General features: G+C 37.5%; 1 protein-coding gene across 3 annotated transcripts in view; it reads right to left on the bottom strand.

The window, feature by feature from the left end:
- The window catches only part of ATL1 (atlastin GTPase 1), a 96258-nt gene that overhangs the window by 37032 nt on the left and 35841 nt on the right, over positions 1-23385 (bottom strand). For 2 of the 3 annotated variants that reach the window (XM_047767297.1, XM_047767295.1), the window contains exons 2-6: positions 21173-21420; positions 12268-12402; positions 11707-11811; positions 3980-4030; positions 289-345 (exon numbers count right to left, since the gene is read on the bottom strand). In XM_047767297.1, coding sequence (XP_047623253.1) covers positions 289-345; positions 3980-4030; positions 11707-11811; positions 12268-12402; positions 21173-21420 — 596 coding nt within the window. The remainder of the gene's footprint in view (positions 1-288; positions 346-3979; positions 4031-11706; positions 11812-12267; positions 12403-21172; positions 21421-23385) is intronic. The other variant, XM_047767298.1, reaches the window with a different exon arrangement.

Below are 23385 nucleotides of genomic sequence, written 5' to 3'. Positions count from 1 at the left end.
TTTTTTTGGTTTCTGTGACATCTCTAGAGTTGGGTTTGGGGGAAAAAATTCCTGCAGAAACCAAAATATCTAATTCATATTTTTGTTTTCCCACTAAAAAATAATTTGTTAAATTTTTATTTCTTCCTATCTCCTCCTTGCACCAAACAGCATTAAATAGGTATTTCAAAAGTGCTTCTTGAATGAAAAAAAGAAGAGAAAGAAACATGACTCTAACTAATATACCTCAGTTAATACAGTCTTCAGGAGGCCCTAAAAAGAATTTATCACCATCCTATACCCACTCACCTGAAATGGCTTCAGGAATGTTTCCTCCATTGCCAGTCTGCCATACTCAGTGAAAAGCTAGAAGGAAAATCACACACACACACAAAGAAAACTTCAGTATCTGCAAAGTTTTACTTCTTGACCTTCTGCCATTCTTTTTTCCCCTAGCTGTAACATAATACTATATTAATAAGATTATAATAATCATTTTAAGGAGCTAAGTATTAGATAAAACATAGCTACAATAATTACACATCTAAAAAGATATAAAGCGCATTTTATTTTATTTATTTATTTTTTATTTTTTTTGGACTTTTTGCTATTTCCTGGGCCGCTCCCGCGGCATATGGAGGTTCCCAGGCTAGGGGTCGAATCGGAGCTGTAGCCACTGGCCTACGCCAGAGCCACAGCAACGCAGGATCCGAGCCACGTCTGCAACCTACACCACAGCTCATGGCAACGCCGGATCCTTAACCCACTGAGCAAGGGCAGGGACCGAACCCACAACCTCATGGTTCCTAGTCGGATTCGTTAACCACTGCGCCACGAAGGGAACTCCTAAAGCACATTTTAAAAATGAAGTTTCCATTTTAAAAGTAACATCTTTTATAGGAGTTCCCATTGTGGTGTAGTGGGTTAAGAACCTGACTGCAGCAGCTAGAGTAGGTGTGGCGGTATGGGTTTGATCCCCAGCCCAACACAGTGGGTTAAAGGATCTGGCACTGCCACAGCTGTGACTCAGATTCAACCCCTGGTGTAGGAACTCCCATATGCTGCACTGTGGCCATAAAATAATAATAATTAAGGCAATACCTTTTATATCCAGAATGTAGAACAATTTTTTTTTTTTGTAGGGAAGATGGGGGAGAAAGAAATATGTTAAATGACTTTTCAAAGCAGAACTTGCATAGATTAGACCAGAGAGCCATAAACTAAGTAGGATAATTTATAAAAGTTGTTGCCTGAGGAAATTTAATAGCATAATGACCTTGATTATTATAAAGCCACATGGGCATTTACTTTAAAAAGTGGAGAATCAGGAGTTCCCATTGTGGCTAAGCAGTAATGAATCTGATTAGTATTCATGAGGATGCAGGTTCTATCTCTGACCTTACTCAATGGATTAAAGGATCCGGTGTTGCCCTGAGCTGTGGTGTAGGTCACAGAGGCAGCTCAGGTCCTATCTCTGTGGCTGTGGTGTAGGCTGGTGGCTATAGCTCCGATTCAACGCCTAGTCTAGGAACTTCCGTATGCTGTGGGTGCAGCACTAAAAAGACAAAAAAAAAAAAAGTGGAGACTCAAATACACTGCCTTTGTTTATTTTTCATTGCTCCCATTGAGACATAACGTCTCATTTTTTTTTTTTGTCTTTTGTTGTTGTTGTTGTTGTTGTTGCTGCTATTTCTTGGGCCGATCCCGCGGCATATGGAGGTTCCCAGGCTAGGGGTCCAATCGGAGCTGCAGCCACCAGCCTACGCCAGAGCCTCAGCAACGCGGGATCCGAGCCGCGTCTGCAACCCACACCACAGCTCACGGCAACGCCGGATCGTTAACCCACTGAGCAAGGGCAGGGACCGAACCCGCAACCTCATGGTTCCTAGTCGGATTCGTTAACCACTGTGTCACGACGGGAACTCCACGTCTCATTTTTTATTACCATAAATGTAAGGTTTTGGAGAACACAGACTTGAGGGGGTGACTATGATTGGGCCTTGGGTGAGATTTTCATCCAGAGTGGCCGAATGTGTTTCCCCAATGTACACAGGAAATATCACTTCATCACATAAGAGTACCAAGCCGTAGAGGCTTTCTTCTCAGAGCAGGGAAAGAATGTTAACACAGAGGATTCCCATCCTTTGCCCATTTAGAATAGCCCCCAAAGTACCACACTGCATTTTCCTGCAAAAATTATGGAAATCTAGAAAGGAAAAGGTAATAACTAGGCATCTGATTAGAGTGATTAAATAAAATTCTGCAATATCATTGCCTAAAAGACAGCTGGTCCGAGATTAGATGCTCTCATTAGAATCATTTACTAACATAATTTAAATTCACAATATTTTTTGAGGAAGGATGACACATTGTCATTTACAGGAATTTTTTTTTTGGCTGCACCTGAGGCATGTCGACATTCCCAGGCCACTGAGCCACTGCAGTGTCAATGCTGGATCCTTAACCTGGTGCACCACAGGAGAACTCCAACAGGAAATTTTTTAAATGATCCCAAAAAATAGATTACTTACTCAGGAGTTCCTGTCGTGGCTCAGTGGCTAATGAATCCTACTAGGAACCATGAGGTTGCGGGTTCGATCCCTGGCCTTGCTCAGTGGGTTAAGGATCCAGCATTGGCATGAGCTGTGGTGTAGGTTGCAGATGTGGCTCGGATCTGGCATGGCTGTGGCTGTGGCATAGGCCAGCAGCTACAGCTTTGATTTGACCCCTAGCTTGGGAACCTCCAATGCCCAGGTTCCTAGCCTGGGAACCTCCATATGCCTAGGTGCAGCCCTAAAAAGACAAAAATAAATATTTTTTTTGGCCATGCACATGGCATGGAGAAGTTCCTCAGCTATGAATCCAACTTGTGCCACAGCAATAACCCAAGTCACAGATGTGACAACACCAGATCTATAACCACAAGGCCACCAGCGAAATCCTTAGTCCTTTTTTAGAAATCCCAAACTGGTACTGAACAGTGCCATGTCATTAACTTGGAAAGTAATTGGCTACATTATGACCCATACCTAAAGAAGCAATTGTATTTACTATAAGAAACATATAAAATTATTTGATGTATTGCCTCCTTGTCATAAATGGTAAGTGGGATGTACTAGAAACATATTTAGGAATAATGCTAGATATGAACTCCAAATGATATTTCCAAGCATCACAGATCACCTTGCTCTATCATCCTTTGTTATCTGTTAGACTGCACAGAGCTCTTATTGCCAAAACAAAATAATATACTGAAAGCAAAATTTTCTTCAAAATATGTAGAAGGAAACTATCAGAGAAATAATAGGTGTTGCTGTGTAGCCAAGAATAACATGAAATGAACTGAAAGACAGCAGAGAGTGTGACAGAGATGTGAACTATATCTAGGAAATACATAATCTCCTTATTTGAGATTTAAATGCTGCTTGGAGAGTAGAAGAAGCACTAAGCCCAATCAGATGATCATATTTCTATTCCCACTCTGCCAAAAATCAGCCATATGAGTTTAGAAAAGTTATCTGTTTTTTTTTCCCAGAAAAAATTTCTCACCCATAAAATATTAAGGCTAAATTAGGTATCAATGAGGTCTTTTTAAAATTTAAAATAGAATTGTTGAGTTATTATCAGGTATTCACTCATAATTCTTAGCTATAAAATAGTCCGCAGGAAAAAAAAATGGACATAATGATACAAAAGAACTTATTCATAAAACAGAAACAGACTCAAAGATTTCAAAACCAAACTTGAGGAATCCAAAGGGAAAACATGGAGGAGGGGGGTGAGAAACAATGGATTCTGAAAACTGAACCAGAAAGAGCATAATCATACAGGGCTAGAACAAGAATTTGGAAATGGAGCAACTTCCATATGGCTATGTTTTTAAGTCTTTCTGAAACTGCTACTTTTTCCAAGTAGAAGAAGACCCAACAAAATTATAAAGTTCTGCTATACATGCCCCAACAATGAATAGATACACAAAAGAGACTGTAAATACTGTTACCTGAAGGTGCTGAAGATCATCCTCCTGGACATTTTGTGATAAGTTATATACCTTGATTGAGAAAGTCAAAATGAGAAAATAATTAGCAGCATACTAAGCCCTTTTTTGGTCATTCTTTATTTTTCTCAATATCAATTATCACAAAACCAAACTCTTTTATATATATTCTTTTATAATGATATTTATAAGACCTTGAGAGAGGAGAAAAGAAAGCCTGAGAGAAAATAAACAATGTAAAATGATCACAAAATTGTTCCAGAAATACAGTAGCCACCTGTTTTGGAGGAAGAATATTAAAATTGTGTTGTGACCCTAATTCAGCAATTAGTAATAAAACAATCATTCTTACAAGCACACCAAAATAACAGCAATCTATATTTTAATAACCTAAAATAAAATAAAATTTCATATAAAACTTCATCCTGAAAAGTTATCTTGACTTCTTCACAGTCAATTATTTAGGTCTATAGAAAGTTCTATCACATGGAAGTTACGTTCTGAATATCATGCTTATAATCCTTATAATATGCATTATTGCCTCATGAATGTTCACACCATTAAGATGAAATTCTTTTTTTCTGAGGAGGAAGATAAGTATCAGTAGCTTCAAAGAGAATTTAATGATATTTATATGTTTATGCACTGATACAAATAGTATACTTTGTGTACTTATTTAAATAACAGGTTATTTCTAACATGATAATAAAAAATAGTCATTGCTAAGGATGCAGAAGATTTTCCAGAGAAAATATTTGATGTCTTCAGGTAAAATGTAAATAGTAAATAATAAATATTTAAAAGGCAAAATAAATCTGCTTTTTTTTTTTTTTTTTGTCTTTGTCTTTTTAGGGCTGCACCCATGGCATATGGAGATTCCCAGGCTAGTAGTCTTATTGGAGGTACAGCTGCTGGCCTATGCCATAGCTACAGCCATGTCAGATCTGAGCCTCATCTGCAACCTACACCACAGCTCATGGCAATGCCGGATCCTTAACCCATTGAGCAAGGCCAGGGATCGAACCCACAACCTCATGGTTCCTAGTCAGATACGCACCATGATGGGAACTCCAAAATAAATCTGGTTTTAATTGACTTGTGTAAATGGCATATACTGTTGATTATAAATAAGTTAGATATTAAGTCAGTATTTTAAAGGCTAATTAATTTTAAAAGTATATTTTTAAAAGCTAGTCAGTCATACACTTATATTAACAAAAAGATCATCTATACAGAAAATCAATAATGAGACAACAGATTTAATTAAATCATATTGATTTAATAGATATATACAGATCATTCCATCGAAAAGCAGCAGAATATACATACTTCCCAAGTGCACAAGGAACATTCTCTAGGATAGACCATGTGTGTTAGGTCACAAAACAAATCTTTTTTACTTTTTTTTTTTTGTCTTTTTAGAGCTTCACCCATAGCATATGGAGGTTCCTAGGCTAGGGATCAAATTGGAGCTGTAGCTGCCAGCCTACACCACAGCCACAGCCATACAGGATTCAAGCTGCATCTGTGACCTACACCACAGCTCATGGCAACACCAAATTCATGACCCACTGAGTGAGGCCAGGTACTGAACCTTCGTCTTCATGGATACTAGTCAGATTCACTTCCACTGAGTCATGACGGGAACTCTACAAATCTTAATAAATTCAAAGAAGAATGAAATAATTTCAGGCACTTCTCCAACCACAATGGTATAAGACTAGAAATCAACCACAAGAACAAAAACGTGTATATTAAACAATGTGATAGTGAATAACCAATGAGTCATCAAAGAAATCAAAGGAGAAGCTAAATTACACCTAAAGACAAATGAGAACAGAAATGTGACATACCAAAATCCATGAGATGCAGCAAAAATGCTCTGAGAAGCAAGTTGATAGCATATAGGCAGGCCTACCCCCCAAAAAGGAAAATATCTCAAACAATCTAACTTTACACATAAGGAGACTAGAAAAAAGAAAAATGAAGCCTAACGTTAGTAGAAAAAAGGAAATAAATATAAAAATGGAAATAAATAGAAACAAAAAATAGAAAATATCAGTGGAGCTAAGAGCTGGTTCTTTGAAAAGACTGACAAAATTAACAGTCTATTACCTAGACTCGCCAAGAAAAAAGAGAGAGGGCTCAAATATATAAAATCAGAAATGAAATGGAGAAATTACAACTGATACCACAGAAATACAAAAGATCATAAGAGACTACTATGAACTGTTAAATATCAAAAAAACTGGACAATGAAGAAGAAATGGATAAATTTCTAGAAACATGCAATCTTCCAAGACTGAATCATGAATTTAAAAAATTTGATAAACTGATTACTAATAAGGAGATTGAAACATGAATCAAAAAGCTCCCAATAAATAAAAGCCCAGGAACAGATGGCCTCACAGGCAAATTCTATCAAACATACAAAGGAGAACTTGCATCCATCCTTCTTCAACTTTTCCAAAAGGTTGAGGAAGAAGGAACACTCCCAAAGACATTTTATGAAGCTACCATCACCTTAACCAAAACCAAAGACACTATCAAAATGAATATAGACACAAAAATTCTCAACAAAATTTTAGCCAACTGAATCCAGCAACATATAAAAAAGATCATTCACCACGACCAAGTGGGATTCATCCCAAGTTCACAAAGATGGCTCAACATAAATATACAAATCAATCAATATCATAAAACCACATTAACAAAAGGAAAGTCAAAAATGACACGATCATCCCGATAGATGCAGAAAAAGCATTTGACAAAATCCAACATCCATTCATGATAAAAACTCTTATCAAAGTGGGTATAGAGGGAATATACCTTAACATAATCAAAGCCACTAATGACAAACCCACAGCCAATATAATCTCAATGGAGAAAAGCTGAAAGCCTTCCTGCTAAAATCTGTAACATGACAGGATGCCCACTCTCACCACTTTTATTCAACAATTTTTTGGTATATATACACAATGGAATACTACTCAGTCATTAAAAAGAACATAATAATGCCGTTTGGAACAACATGAATGAAACTAGAGACTCTCATACTAAGTGAAGTAAGTCAGAAGGAGAAAGATAAATACCATATGATATCACTTATATCTGGAGTCTAATATATGGCACAACTGAACCTATCTACAGAAAAGAAACTCATGGACATGGTGAACAGACTCATGGCTGCCAAGAGGGAGGGGGAGGGAGGGGGAGGGGGGAGGGAGTGGGAGGTACTGGGAGTTTGGGGTTAGTAGATGCAAACTATTGTGTTTGGAGTGGATAAGCATTGAGATCCTGCTGTATAGCACAGGGAACTATGTCTAGTCACTCGTGATGGAACATCATTGAAAATAATACGAAAAAAAGAATGTACATGGATGTATGGCTGGGTCACTTTGCTGTGCAGCAGAAATTTAGAGACCACTGTAAATCAACTATAATAAAATTTTAAAAAGAATGATTTGAATCTGAAAAATAAAGAAATGAAAAGGAGAAATTACAACCTATATCACAGAAATACAAAAGATCATAGGAGACTACTATGAACAGAAAATTGGACAACATAGAAGAAATGGATAAATTTCTAGAAACATGCAATCTTCACCAAGACTGAATCATGAATAAAAAAATCTGATAAACTCATTACAAATAAGGAGATTGAAACAGGAATCAAAAAGCCCCTGACAAACAAAAGCCCAGGAACAGATGGCTTCATTAGCAAATTCTATAAAACTTCCATAGAAGATTTAATACCTATCTTTCTAAAAATAGTCCAAAAAATTGAATAGGGGTAAAATCTTCCAAACACATTTTACATTAGCATTGTCCTGATACTAAGACCAGAGAAGGACACCAAAAAAAAAAAAAAAAAGAAAAGAAAAGAAAAAGAAAGAAAGAAAATTACAGGTCAATATCCCTGATGAGCAAAGATCCCCTGCAACATATTAGCGAACTGAATCCAACAATACATTAAAAGGGTCATATACCACAGTCAAGTAGGATTTATTCCAGAAATGCAAGGATGGTTTAACACCTGCAAATCAATCAAAAACTACATCAATTAACAAAATGAAGGTTAAAAGTCATATGATCATCTCAATAGAAGGCAGAAAGAGCATCTGACAAAATTCAACATCCATTTATAATAAAAACTCTCAACAAAGTGGATACAGAGGGCATGTAGCACTACATAATAAAGGCCATATATGACAAACACAGAGCTAACATCATATTCAATGATAAAAAACTGAAAGCTTTCTCTCTAAGATCAGGAACACGAATGCCTACTCTCATCACTTTTATTTAACATTGTATTTGAAGACTAACTATAACAACTAGGCAAGAAAAATAAATGGCATCCAAATTGGAAAAGGAGAAGTAAAACTGTCACTACATATAGAAAGCCCTAAAGACTCTATCAAAACAAAAAACTGTTAGGGCTAATAAACGAATTTAGTAAAGTCACAAGATATAAAATCCATATAAAGCAACCCATTGGCATTTCTATATACTAATAATAAACTATCAAAAAGAGAAATTAATAAAACAATCTCACTTATAATTGCATCAAAAGAATAAAATACCTAGGAATAAACTCAACCAAGAAGATGAAAGACATGTACACTGAAAATTATAAGGCTAAAAAGATAAAATATTAAAGAAGACACCAAAAAATAGGAGTTCCCGTCATGGCACAGTGGTTAACGAATCCGACTAGGAACGATGAGGTTGCGGGTTCGATCCCTGCCCTTGCTCAGTGGGTTAGGGGCCTGGCGTTGCTGTGAGCTGTGGGGTAGGCTGGTGGCTACAGCTCCAATTAGACCCCTAGCCTGCGAACCTGCATATGCTGCAGGTGTGGCCTGGCAAAAGACAAAAAAAAAAAAAAAGACACCAAAAAATAGGAAAATAGTTGTTGCTTATGGATTTAAAATCATTAAAATGTCAATACTACCCAAAGCAACCTACAGATTTAATGAAATCCCTATCAAAATTCCAACTGCATATTTTAAAGAACTAGAACAAATAATTCTAACATTTGTATGGAACTGAAAAGCCCCTGAATAGCCAAAACAATCTTGAGTAAGAAGAACAAAGCTGGAGGTATTCCACTCCTTGATTTCAAACTATACTGCAAAGCTACAGTAATCAAAACTCTATGATTCAGGCACAAAAATAAGATACCTAAATCAATGGAATGGAACTGAGAACCCAGAAATAAACCTATTCATATATGAACAATTAATCTATGACAAGGGAGCAAAGAACATACAATGGAGAAAGGATAGTCTTTTCAATAAATGGTGCTGGACAGCCACAAGCAAAAGAATGAAACAAGATCATAGCCAAAAATCAACTTGAATGTAAGAACTGAAACCATAAAACTTCTAGAAGAAAACACAGGTGGTAACCTCACTGGCATCTATATTTGTCTTAGCAATGTTTTGTGGACCTGATTTGAAAGGCAAGGGAAACAAAAGCTAAAGTAAACAAATGGGGCTACATCAAATCAAAAAGCTTTGCATAGTAAAGGAAACCATCATCAAAATGTAAAGGCAACAGAGAGTTCTCTGATGGCCTAGTGGGTCGAGGCTCCTGCATTCTCACCACTGTGGCTCTGGTTACTGCTGTGTGGCACAGGTTTGATCCCCAGCCTGGGAATTTCCACATACTGCCTATGTGGCAAAATAAAATCAAAACAAAACTAAAAAACAAGAAAGAATGAAATAAATGCTGCAACTCTCATTAAAAAAATATATAAAGGAAACCTACTGAATGGGAGAAGCTATTTGTAAACCATATATCCAATAAGGTGCTCATATCCAAAATATATAAAGAGTTTGTACAACCAAGCATCAAAAAACCCCCAAAATCCAATTTAAAAAATGGGAAGAGGACCTGAATAGACATCCCAAAGAAGATATAGAGATGGCCAACAGGCACATGGAAAGATGTTCAACATTACTAATAATCAGGGAAATGCAAATCAAAACCACAATGAGATACCACTTCCCATCTGTTAGAATGGCTAATATTGTAAATATAAGGAATAAGAAATGTTGGAAAGGATGTATATAAAAAGCACCCTTTGTACACTGGTGATGGGATTGTAAATTTGTGCAGTCACTAAGGAAAACAGTATGGAAAGTCCTCAAAAAGTTAAGAACAGAGCCAGCACATGAGCCAGCAAATTCCACTTCTGGGTATTTATTTGAGGAACAGAAAAACACTTTTTGAAAAGATATATGCACCTGTATATTCCATGCATCATTATTTACAATAGCTGAGCTATGGAAACACCCTAAGTGTCCAACAATGGAGGAATGGATAAGAAGATGTAACACACACACAGGAATACTACTCAGCCATAAAAAGGACGCTCTGCCTTTGTGACAGCATGGATAGATCTTGAGGCTATTATGCTAAGAGAAATAGGTCAGATGGATGAAGATGAATATCATGTGATTTTATTCATATATGGAATCTAAAAACAAAAACAAAATGAACAAAATAAAATGAAAATGAATTCGTAGGTACAGAGATCAGATTAGTGGTTACCTGGGGAGAAGGGAGCTGGGGACTGGAAGAAATGGGTGAAGTGGGTAATTATATGGTGACAGATGGTAACTACACTTGTGGTGATCACTCTGTAATGTATACAGATGTTGAACTATAATGCTGTACACCTGAAACCTATACAATAACTTTTTATAAGGCTAATCAACCACAGGTTATAATCATGACTTGTATTTTAATGTCTTCTATCAAAAAAAAAAAAATCAGTCTTCCTGCTATCCAACCTCTCGCTGCCCTAACTACCAGTGATGCCCTGGGTTGTCAATTAATTAGCTCCATTCTCTCTTCTGGCTTATAATTTCAGCCTTGACTTACTCATTCTAACCACTTTGCCTTTTCTACCTTTTTAAAGTAGCTTTCTTTAATGGTCTGTTTCTTGGTCACTATCTCTTCTTGTTCTTTCCTGTGAATAGAAAATACCTTAAAATTGTCTTAAGATTTTTATGCTACATGTTCTATGATCATATTAAAACTCTCAAGGATGTTCAGGAAATTTTATAAAGTCTACAATAAACTCAAAAACAATACTTAGCGATTTTCCCTTGTGGTGCAGCGAGTTAAGGATCTGGCATTGTGACTACAGCAGCTCAGGTTGCTGCTGTGGTGTGGGTTTGATCCCTGGTCTGGGAACTTCCACATACAGAGGTTGAGGCCAAAAACAGAAGAAAAAAAAAAAAACAACTTAAAAAAAAGAGAGCGAAAAAACGGAAAGAAAAAATTTACTTTCTTAAATGCACAGTAAAGTATGATAAAAAGTTGTTAACATATATAAATATTTTTATACATGGAAAGGTTTTCATTGGCCATGTAAAACAAACTTGGCCTTGATAAATCTTTTTTTCATTAAATATAACAGGCAGTCCCAATATACCCACATAAATTATAAGATTTATTGAAAAAATTAAACAGAAAAAATTATCAGTAAGACAACATTTTCTGACTAAAGTAGGCAGTTTGAAAACTGATCAGAAGTTAGAGTACAGTAATAAAAACAATTCTACTCTTATAGAAATCATAAACTGGTATGTAACTGAGTCAACATATATATTTACCATTTCTGTTGTTTGTCTCTATCGCATGTATATAGAAATATATATATTCATAATTTTTAGTTAAAGAAACATCCATCAAAATGAATATATTTTATTCCATACCTGTATTGAGCTGATCATTGTGCTAAGGGCAAATACTGTGGCCGAATCTCTCAAAGTTGACTGACTGTCAAAGGTTCCCTGAGTATCCATCAACAGCACTGCAACCTATAGACAAGAAGAGCACATTACTGATATTTTATAGAACATTCAGGGTATTAGGGTTACCGCAGAGTTAATACCATAAGAACTAAAGCAAACCATTAGCAATGAATACTTAATAGGTAAGTTTTTACACAGGCCATGAATATCACAGAAAATAAAAATATTAATTAGTTGCTGAATACTGTAATGATTAATTTTCAATGGTAATCCAACATAACAGGAATAGCACTGAAACAAAATACAGATGTTAGCTGGCTGGTCTGTTGTTCTACTATACCTATGATTTGGCCTACTGTGATCACTAGAAAGGGAAACAGGGAACATGAAATAGGATGTTACTAACTTCCCTTTTTAAACTTCATGTCGAATGGTCAAAATGAATTTTCAAAAGACCATTTCTGAGGATCTTCAAAAGTGGCAAGTGAAAACTCAATTTTCTTTAAGAAGTTCGCATCATACCTTTTTACCATCAGGTTTATTGATAAGGAAGACTTCACTCCATATCTGGATTCCTGTGGTCTCTCGTTCAGATCCACCTCTCCATGAAAAACCAGTCAATGGCTCATTGTAATCTCCAACCCAATCAACGGACTCCTATAAATTAAGAAAGTCTGATATTGAACTAAATATGTAGCATAGGTTCTTCCATTCATCCATGTGAGTTTATATCCATCTTAGACTCTAGTCAAAAGGAAATAACATATGCACATCTGTTACATTGATACAATTACATTATCTACTCATCCAAAAAATAATTACAGAGGAAGAACCATCTGTCACATTTATGCTAGGTGCTGGGGATACAAAGATATTCCAGATAAGAGGAAGCTCACAGACTAACAGGGGCACAGACATGCTAATAAACAATTATGATACAATATATGCATGCCAAAATGGGTGTGTATACTAGACATAAATGGAAGCATAGGGAAATAAGCAATTAACCCTTGGTCAATTAAGACTTCATAATAGAACTGATGTTAGAACTTAGACTTGAAGGATGTTTTTTAGGAATTCTCCAGGTGAGCACACTCAGGAGGGGCAGACAAGAAATAAAGAAATAAAGGTGTGAGAAATCATATACATAATAATATACACAAATGCTTTGCTATAAGGGAAGGAGGGACTAAATATCAGGAGGAGAGGCACCTAATAGTAGGTGCAGAACAACAAAAACAAAACAAATTGTTACACTTTAATCTGAGCAAATGCTATTTAACACAAGCAACATAACAAGTGTTACTGAGTATTTCATTCTAATGTTTATTTAACAAATTATGAATATGCCTAAAATATACAATCCTAAAGAATGAAAAGCATACTGATTTTGTTCTCTCAATTTTCCCACCTATGTTAAGTAACATACTAATGTTGGTATGCTAGAAATAGAAAATGTAAGAGTTTTGTTTGCTTTCAAATCTTGCAAGTATTTTAGTAGTTCTTTTCTTAATTTGTTTGGACTGAGGCTAGAGACAGAAAATGTTAAAGTTAACATTATAAAATTGTTTTAAAAATGCCATCTATAAAAGATCAATAAAAAATGGATAATTACTATATAAATGCATAAATCAAAGTTTCTTTGGGTGGTATGTCTGTTTTGCCTCAACATCCATGTTTGCATCAGAATTGCTATGGGTAAAAGGGTAGAGAAAAATACTGGTATGCTCTCCATTCCTCACATGTTCCCCAACTCTTTTTTTTATTATTATTACTCAAATGAATTTATAACATCTATAGTTGTATAATGATCATCACAGTCCAGTTTCACAGGATTTCCATCCCACAAACCAAGCACATCCCCCCACCCCCCAAACTGTCTCCTCCGGAGACTGTAAGTTTTTCAGTGTCTGTGAGTCAGCTTCAGTTCTGCAAAGAAGTTCAGTCTGTCCTTTGCTCAGATTCCACATGTCAGTGAAAGCATCTGATATTGGTGTCTCATTGTATGGCTGACTTCACTTAGCATGATAATTTCTAGGTCCATCCAGGTTGCTAAAAATGCTGGTATTTCATTCCTTTTAATGGCTGAGTAATATTCCATTGTGTATATGTACAAAGTCTTCTTGATCCACTCCTCTGTTGATGGACATTTAGGTTGTTTCCATGTCTTGGCTATTGAAAAGAGTTCTGCCATGAACATCGGAATACATGTGTCTTTTTGAGTTATGGTTTTCTCTGGATAGATGCCCAGAAGTGGGATTGCTGGATCAAATGGGAGTTCTATTTTTAGTTTTCTGCAGAATCTCCATGCTGTTTTCCACAGTGGTTGCACCAATTCACAATCCCACCAACAGTGAGGGTTCCTTTTACTCCACACCCTCTCCAGCACTTACTGTTTGTAGACTCTTTGATGATGGCCATTCTGGCTGGTGTAAGGTGGTACCTCACAGTGGTTTTGATTTGCATTTCTCTAATAATGAGTGATGTTGAACATCTTTTCATGTGTTTTTTGGCCATCCGTATGTCTTCTTTGGAGAATTTTCTGTTTAGATCTTCTGTCCACTTTTTGATGGGGCTGTTTGCTTTTTTGGTATGGAGCTGCAGAAGGTGTTTATAAATTTTGGAGATTAATCCCTTGTCAGTCGATTCATTCGCAAAGATTTTCTCCCATTCTGTGGGTTGTCTTTTCGTTTTGCTTAGGGTTTCCTTTGCTGTGCAGAAACTTTTAAGTTCGATTAGGTCCCATTTGTTTATTTTTGTTTTTATTGTCAACACTCTAAGAGATGGATCTGAGAAGATGGTGCTGTCGTTTATGTCGAGAGTGTTTGGCCTATGTTTTCCTCTAAGAGTTTTATAGTATCTGGTCTTATATCTAGGTCTTTAATCCATTTTGAGTTTGTTTTTGTATATGGTGTTAGACAGTGTTCTCATTTCATTCTTTTTTTCCATGTGGCTGTCCAGTTTTTCCAGCACCACTTACTGAACAAACTGTCCTCTCTGCATTGTATATTCTTGCCTCCTTTGTTCATAAATTAGTTGGCTGTAGGTACGTGGGTTTAATTCTGGGATTTCTATCCTGTTCCACTGATCTATATTTCTGTCTTTGTGCCAGTACCATATGGTTTTGATGACTGTTGCTTTGTTGTATAGTGTGAAGTCAGGGAGCCTGATTCCTCCAACTCCATTTTTCTTTTTCAGGATGTCTTTGGCCATTCTGGGTCTTTTGTGCTTCCAAACAAACTTTAAAATATTTTGTTTGAGTTCTGTGAAAAATGTCCTTGGTAATTTGATAGAGATTGCATTGAATCTGTATATTGCCTTAGGTAGTATAGTCATTTTGATAATAATAACTCTTCCAATCCATGAGCATGGTGTGTCTTTCCATCTATTTGTGTCATGTTTGATTTCTTTCATCAGTGTCTTGTAGTTTTCAGAGTACAGGTCTTTTGTCTCTTTAGGTAGGTTTACTCCTAGGTATTTTATTCTTTTGGATGGTAAATGGGATTGCTTCCCTAATTTCTCTTTCTGATCTTTCATTGTTAGTGTATAGAAATGCCATCAATTTCTGGGTATTAGTTTTGTATCCTGCGACTTTGCCAAATTCATGGATGAGCTCTAACAGTTTTCTGGTAGAGTCTTTAGGATTCTCTAGATACAGTATCATGATATCTGCAAATAGTGATAGTTTTACTTCTTCCTTTCCAACTTTGATTCCTTTCATTTCTTTTACTTCTCTGATTGCTGTGGCCAGAACATCCAAAACTATGTTGAAGAGTAGTGGCTAGAGGGGACATCCTTGTCTTGTTCCTGATCTCAGTGGGAATTCTTTCAGCTTTTCACCATTGAGAATGATGTTAGCTGTGGGTTTGCAGTATGTGGCCTTTATTATGTTGAGGTAGGCTCCCGCTATGCCCACGTTCTGAATGTTTGTTTTTTTTTAATCAGAAATGGGTGTTGGATTTCGTTAAAGGCTTTTTCCGCGTCTATTGAGTGGATCATGTGGTTTTCATTCTTCAGTTTGTTAATGTGATGCATCACACTGATTGATTTGTGGATATTGAAGAACCCGTGCATCCCTGGGATAAATCCCACTTGATCATGATGTACAATCCTTTTAATGTATTGTTGGATGCGCTTTGCTAGTATTTTGTTGAGGATTTTTGCGTCTATGTTCATCAGTGAAACTGGCCTGTAGTTTTTTTTTTTTTTTTTTGTGGTATCCTTGTTTGGTTTTGGTATAGAGGGTGATGGTGGCCTCATAGAATGAGTTTGGGAGTATCCCTTCCTCTGCAATGTTTTGGAACAGTTTCAGAAGGATAGGTGTTAGCTCTTCTCTAAATGTTTGATAGAATTTGCCTGTGAAGCCATCTGGTCCTGGACTTTTGTTTGTTGGAAGTTTTTTCACCACAGTTTCAATTTCAGTTCTTGTGATTGGTCCATTCATCTTTTCTATTTCATCTTGGTTTAGTCTTGGAAGATTGTACTTTTCTAAGAATTTGTCCATTTCTTCTAGGTTTTCCGTTTTATTGGTGTATAGTTGCATATAGTAGTCTCTTATGATCCTCTGTATTTCTCTGATGTTACTTCTCCTTTTTCAGTTCTAATTTTATTGATTTGAGTCCTCTCTCCTTTTTTCTTGATAAGTCTGGCTAAGGGTTTATCAATTTTGTTGATCTTTTCAAAGAACCACCTTTGCGTTTCATTGATCTCTTCTATGTTTTCTTTGTTTCTATTTCATTGATTTCTGCTCTGATATTATGATTTCTTTCCTTCTTCTAACATTAGGTCTTGTCTGTTCTTCTCTCTTGAGCTGCTTTAGGTGTGAAGTTAGCTTGTTTATTTGAGCTTTTTCTTGTTTCCTGAGGTGGGTTTGTATTGCTATAAACTTTCCTCTTAGAATGGCATTTGCTGCATCCCATAGGTTTTGGTGTGTCATATCTTTGTTGTCATTTGCTTCTAGGTGTTTTTTAATTTCCTCATTGATTTCTTCAGTGATCCACTGGTTGTTTAGTAGTATGTTGTTGAGTCTCCACGCGTCTGTGTTTTTTTGCAATTTTTTTCTTGTTGATTTGCAGTCATCTAGCATTGTGCTGAGAAAAGATGTTTGATATGATTTCAATTTTCTTAAAGTTACTGAGGTTGGATTTATAGCCCAGGATGTGATCAGTCTTAGAGAATGTTCCATGTGCACTTTTGAAGAATGTGTATTCTGTTGCTTTTGGATGGAATGTCCTATAAATATCTATTATGGAATGTCCTATAAATATCTATTAAGTCCATCTGGTTTAATGCTTCATTCAGGGCCTGTGTTTCCTTATTGATTTTCTGTCTGGATGATCTGTCCATTGCTGTAAGTGGGGTGTTAATGTCCCCCACTATGATTGTGTTATTGTTGATTTGTCCTTTTAAGGTTGTTAGCAGTTGCCTTATATATTGAGGTGATCCTATGTTGGGTGCATAGATATTTAAAATTGTTGTATCTTCTTCTTGGATTGATCCTTGGAGCATTATGGAGTGTCCTTCCTTGTCTCTTAAAATATTCTTCATTTTAAAGTCTTATTTTGTCTGATACGGGTACTGATACTCCCCCTTTCTTTTGATTCCGGTTTGCATGGACTATTTTCTTCCATCCTCTCCCTTTCAATGTGTATGTGTCCCTAGAAGTGAAGTGGGTCTCTTGAAGACAGCATATATATGGGTCTTGTTTTTGTATCCATTCAGCCAGTCTCTGTCTTTTGGTTGGGGGGTTTAGTGCATTAATATTTAAGGTAATTTTTGATAGATGTGTTCTTATTGCCATTTTATTAATTGCTTTGGATTTGTTTTTGTTGCTTTTTTTTCTTCCCTTCTTCTCTTGTTCTCTCCTCCTGTGGTTTGATGACTATCTTTAGTGGTGTATTTGAGTTGATTTTTCTTATTAGTTTGTGTATCAATTGTAGATTTTTGGTTTGCAGTTAACTCTGAACTTTTGATATGTCTATGTGTGTATATATATATACACGAGATTGTTTTAACTTGTTGTTCTCTTAATTGCAAGTGTATCTCCAGTGTCCTGCATTTGTACCCACCTCTTCTCATGATTTCTGATTTTGATGGCATGATTGTGCATGGATGATTTCATATCTTTACTGATATATATACCTTTACTGGTGAGCCTTGTCATTTGTGGTATTTTTGTTTCTGGTTGCTGCCTTTTCTTTTCTGCCTAGAGAAGTTCCTTTAGTATTTGTTGTAAAGCTGGTTTAGTGTTGCTGAATTCTCTCAGCTTTTGCTTATCTGTGAAGGTTTTGATTTCTCCTTCAAATCTGAATGAGAGCCTTGCTGGGTAACGTAATCTTGGTTGGAGGTTTTTTCCTTTGATCACGTTAAGTATATCATGCCACTACCTTCTGGCCTGCAGAGTTTCTGCTGAGAAATCTGCCAATAACCTTATCGGGGTTCCCTTGTATGTTACTTGTTTCTTTTCCTTAGCTGCTTTCAAGATTTTCTCTTTGTCTTTAATTTTGGTCAGTTTGATTAATATGTACCTTGGGGTATTCCTCCTTGGGTTTATTTTATATGATACTCATTGCACTTCCTGTATTTTTTCTGTCCTCTTCTCTGTCTCTTTTCCTTCTGGCACCCCTGTAGTATGGATGTTGGTGTGTTTCACGTTGTCCCAGAGTTCTCTGAGACTCTCTTCATTTGTTTTCAATCTCTTTTCTCTCTTCTGTTCCACGTTCATAATTTTTTCTAACATGTCCTCCACCTAGCTTATTTGTTCTTCTGCCTCCTGTATTCTGCTGTTAGCTGCTTCTAGTGAATTTTTAAAGTTATTGTATTTTGCATCTCTTCTTGTTGAAGTTTTATATCTTGTATCTCTTTGCTCAGTTTTTCCTGTAAGTTATCCATCTTTGCCTCCAGTTTATTTCGAATGTCTTGCATCATGTTCAGCATCAACAGTCTAAAGTCTTTTTCTGAGATGCTGAGAATCTCATCACTTAGCTGATTTTCTGGGGTTTTTTTCTTTCTCCATCATATGAGTTATAGTTCTCTGTCTTTTCATTTTTATACGTTTTTGGTGTGGTGACCTTTTTACAGAGAATAGAGTTGTAGCCTCTCTTACTTCTGGCGTCTGCCCCCTTGTGGCTGAAGTTGGTATGGGGGCTTGCTGTAGTCTTCCTGATGGGAGGGGCTGATGCCTGCCCACCACTAGGTGGGGCTGATTCTAATCCCTCTGGTGGGTGGGGGTTTGTCTCTGGGTGATATTAGAGGCAGCTATGTGCCTGAGGTGTCTTTAGATAGCCTATTTACTGAGGGGCAGGGCTGTGATCCCGCTTGGATTGTTGCTTGCCCTGGGGCTACTCAGTTGTTGGGTGGGGCCAGATCTTCCCAAAATTTCCACCTCCAGAGAAAGGCACGCTGTTGAATATTCCGGAGAGCTCTTTTTCCAATGTCCTTCCCTCACAACAAGCCACATTCACCCCTGTTTTCCCAGGAGGTCCTCCAAGAACTGCAGTTAGGTCTGACCCAGATTCCTATGGAGACTTTGCTTTGCCCTGGGACCCAGTGCACTTGAAAGTCTATGTGCACCTTTTAAGAATGGGGTCTCCATTTCCCCCAGTCCCATGGAGCTCCTGCGCACAAGCCCCACTGGCCTTTGATGCCAGATGCTCCAGAGGCTCTTTCTCCCAGTGCCAGTTCCCCGCACGTGGGAGTTTGATGTGGGGCTCAGAACTCTCACTCCTGTAGGTGAGTCTCTGTGAACCAGTTAGTTTCCAGTCTGTGGGGCTTCCAACCCGGGAGGTATGGGGTTGTTTATATGGCATAATCGCCCCTCCTACCTCTTGATGTGGCCTCCTCTTTGTCTTCTGGAGTAGGGTATCTTTTTTAAAGTTTCTCAAGCAGTCAAAAGAGGCTTCTGGGCCTAAAGATGGTGTTTCTGACAGCAAAAGGGGTGAGGTTGCAAAACCGGTCCTCCCTCTCTCAGTTCATTCAATTGGTCCAGCATCCTTTCAGGATGGTGCTTTGACATCATTTGGCCTCAAAAGCCATCAGATTGCTGTTTACTACTGCATCACTGCAGTAGGCTCCTGGACTTGACACCGTCATACCATCTGAGCATAGACCCCTTCGTTGTTCCCTGTCACTGGTGTTGCCACTCGCTGCTGGGTCCTGCCGCAGCAGACGCAATGCGGATCACTGCAGAGAGACCCCCCTTCACCCCACGCATTCCACCCGCGCCAACCTCCTGCCCATGTGGCATGTTCAAATTATCCGGGTCGGCTCACACGCGCTTCCCATCCCATTTTCCCCAACTCTAACCTCCTATTTATCCTTCTGGTTTAGGTTTATCCTAGGTCCCTTAAAGTCTCTTTTCTATGCCACACTATTGTCTCAAATATTATGACACTGGTGGTGGGGTGAGGGTAAGAACTGAGTGCGAAAAGATAAAGACTTTGTGCAGTGACAGCAAAATCTACTTGAAAGGATTTGGGGCTACCCAGAGATTTATATTTTCCAAAAACAATAAGCAAATTAACACTTAAGTTTTGTGCATGTAACTATATGTAAATTTTACAACAAAAGAAGAAAACTAAGAAAATACTGAAATATATAATAGTGATATGTATTGAAATATTTATAGGGAAGCATACTGAAATCAGAAATTTACTTTGAAATGAATAAAAAAGTAAGATAGAGCAATGGATAAAACCAGGGAAGAATAGCTGGAGACATATGTGATAAAGCAAGAATATTAATATTAATGGTAGAATCTAGGCAGTGGATTTCCAGGTGTTTACCATAAAAATTCTTTTAACTTTGCTGCATGCATGAAAAATGTCATGGAGTTCCTGTTGTGGCACAGTGGTTAACGAATCCAACTAGGAACCATGAGGTTGCAGGTTTGATCCCTGGCCTTGCTCAGTGGTTTAAGGATCTGGCATTGCCATGAGCTGTGGTGTAGATCAGAGACGTGGCTCGGATCCCACGTTCCTGTGGCTCTGGCATAGGCCAGTGGCAACAGCTCTGTTTATACCCCTAGCCTGGGAACCTGCACATGCTGTGGGAGTGGCTCTAGAAAAAGGCAAAAAAGACCAAAAAAAAATGTCATAATAAATGCTGGGCAGAAATGATTATAATAGAAAAGTTATCTGACATTTTAAACATTATGTATCATGTAAAGTTTATAACTGTGTCACTGTTTTCCTCTATTTACAAAAGAGCTTTTAAAAAACCCTACATTCTAAGGGCTTCAGACAAAGTGGCCTATACTGCTTGATGCTCAAAGTGCCAAAGTTGGAATGGTTACACCATAGCATTTTTAAATTAATTCATCTTTAGGAAACATAACAGTGGGAATGGAAATACTGGATACTATTAAACAAAAACACAAAATGACAAAAGCACAGAAACCAGAAAACTTTTTAAAGCACCACTTCCCTACCTGGTTGTACATGTATCTCAACATGAAATCCATCAGGAATGATTTTCCTTTTCTAAATGCTCCAGCCACAGATACTGCAACGACCTCCTTGTCCCTGACAGCCTCCGAAAGAAGGATTCGATTTAGTGCAGTTTCATCTAATTCAAAGGAATGGTCATCTTTGACAATGAGGACTTGGACTGGTCCTGCCTTTTTCACTGGCTCTTCCTCTTCTGAGCTCCATTCATATCCCTTTTCTGAAAACCCACCTGTTCAATAAAACAAGAATTTATTCAGCAAATTATTTCAAAATACCAGGAAATGTACATGGACCTCTCAAATCTCAAGCATCTGAAACAGGAGTGCAGCAGGATTAGAAATGCTCATTTTAATGTCATAGACTGATGTCATCTACACCATATCTCAGACGGACTTACATCTGAGCTTTCTGATCATGTGGCCAAATCAAAAAGAATTTTATTTTTAAGAAAGCTCTAAGTCAGTGTAGAGATCTCTGTCCGCTGAATGAGAGAAAAAAAAATCAAAGCGAAGGACAGAGGAATAAAATGTCTTTGGTTTACACTTCATCCCTTAGAAATAAGTTTAGTTATTCACATTAAGGATCCTTGCAACACTTTCTAAAACTGAACATGTGTAGGAGGAAATGCACAGAAGGACTCAGAATCACATATTGGTTTTTTTTTTTTTTCTTTTTATGGCCGCACCTGCAGCATATGGAATTTCCCAGGCTAGGGGTTGAATCAGAGCTGCAGCTGCTAGCCTACGCCACAGCCATGGCAACACCAGATCCTTAATCCACTAAGTGAGACCAGGGATTGAATCTGCATTCTCATGGACACTATGTTGAGTTCTTAAGCCGCTGAGCCACAGTGGGGAGTCCCACATATTCTTGAAAGTGAAATAAATCTCTAAAGCACCTAGGTGAACTCCTTCCCATGTATGCAACCCATCTATAAAACTCTGGACTCCTGTCTAAAATTATACCTTGTAACAATGGAAGTTATAAATAATTAAATTGGGTAGGGGCAAATTTAAGAAGACCTTCAAATCCCTGGCAAAGAGACCTGGATATAATTCAATTTAGAAATAAGACGCTTTTAAAGTTACTCTGTGTGAAGTTCCTATAAAAAAGCTGTGTGGGATTCCGGGAAATTACTAAATCTCTGTTTCTTCATCTGTAAAACAAACTATTATTAGAACCTATTTAATAGGGGGGCTGTCGGAAAGATTAAGGAAGTTGGTATATGTAAAGCATTGAGAACAGTGCTTGGTACACAGCAAGCTCATAAAGATTAGCTCTCATCATCATCATCACTACCTGGGATTATAAAATGAATTACGCATTCAAGGAAGAAGTTTCTGCCTATTTTCTATAAGTTTATGTGTGTACATGTATGTGTGTGTACACATGTGCATGCTTTCAGAGTTTTCTATTTAATTATCAGAATTGCTGTTTCTGATAGAAATCCACTTTTAGCAATCATCCCTAACATATAAAAATTTTAGGACCCTAGACCTTGGCATTTGTAATATTTTACAAAACAACTTCAATGTGTCAAGTGACACATTTTTATACTCACAGCCTTTTGAATGTAATTTTGTGATATCCTTCTACTTTGACTCCTGGGCCAGCCATGTGATTTGCTTTGAGCAGAGGTGACACAGCAGAAGCTTGAAAAAGTACATGTGTGTTCCCATTTTGCTCTTCGGCCTCTGCCATTCATCATGAGACTATTCTCAGACTAGTCTACTGTAGGATGAGAGATACTTGGAGCAGAAGCAAACCACAGTTCCAGTCAAAGCCCACAGCAAGTCAAACTCCAGTCCTGTGAGGGAGCCCAGCCAAGATAAAAAGAGTTCCTAACAACCGTTTCAACATGTGATCAATGAATACCACTGTTCTATGTCCCCTGAGGTTTTGTGATTGTTTATTATGCAGCATAACAGGTATAGCCTACAACTCTTCCCTTTAGAGAGGCAGAATGGGGCAGTGGTTAAAAACACAGGTTCTGGAGTAGGGGTTCAGTCTCAGAGGATTAAGAACCTGACATAGTGTTCATGAGGATATGGGCTTGATCCCTGGTCTCACTCAGTGGGTTAAAGATCCAGTGTTGCCATGAGCTGTGGTGTGTAGGTCACATATGCAGCTTGGATCTGGCATTGTCATGGCCGTGGCATAGGACAATAGCTACAGCTCCAATCCGACCCCTAGC

The sequence above is a fragment of the Phacochoerus africanus genome, chromosome 2 (genome assembly GCF_016906955.1).
Source record: "Phacochoerus africanus isolate WHEZ1 chromosome 2, ROS_Pafr_v1, whole genome shotgun sequence".
NCBI classification, from domain to species: Eukaryota; Metazoa; Chordata; class Mammalia; order Artiodactyla; family Suidae; genus Phacochoerus; species Phacochoerus africanus.
This window is presented reverse-complemented; position numbering and strand designations above follow the sequence as displayed.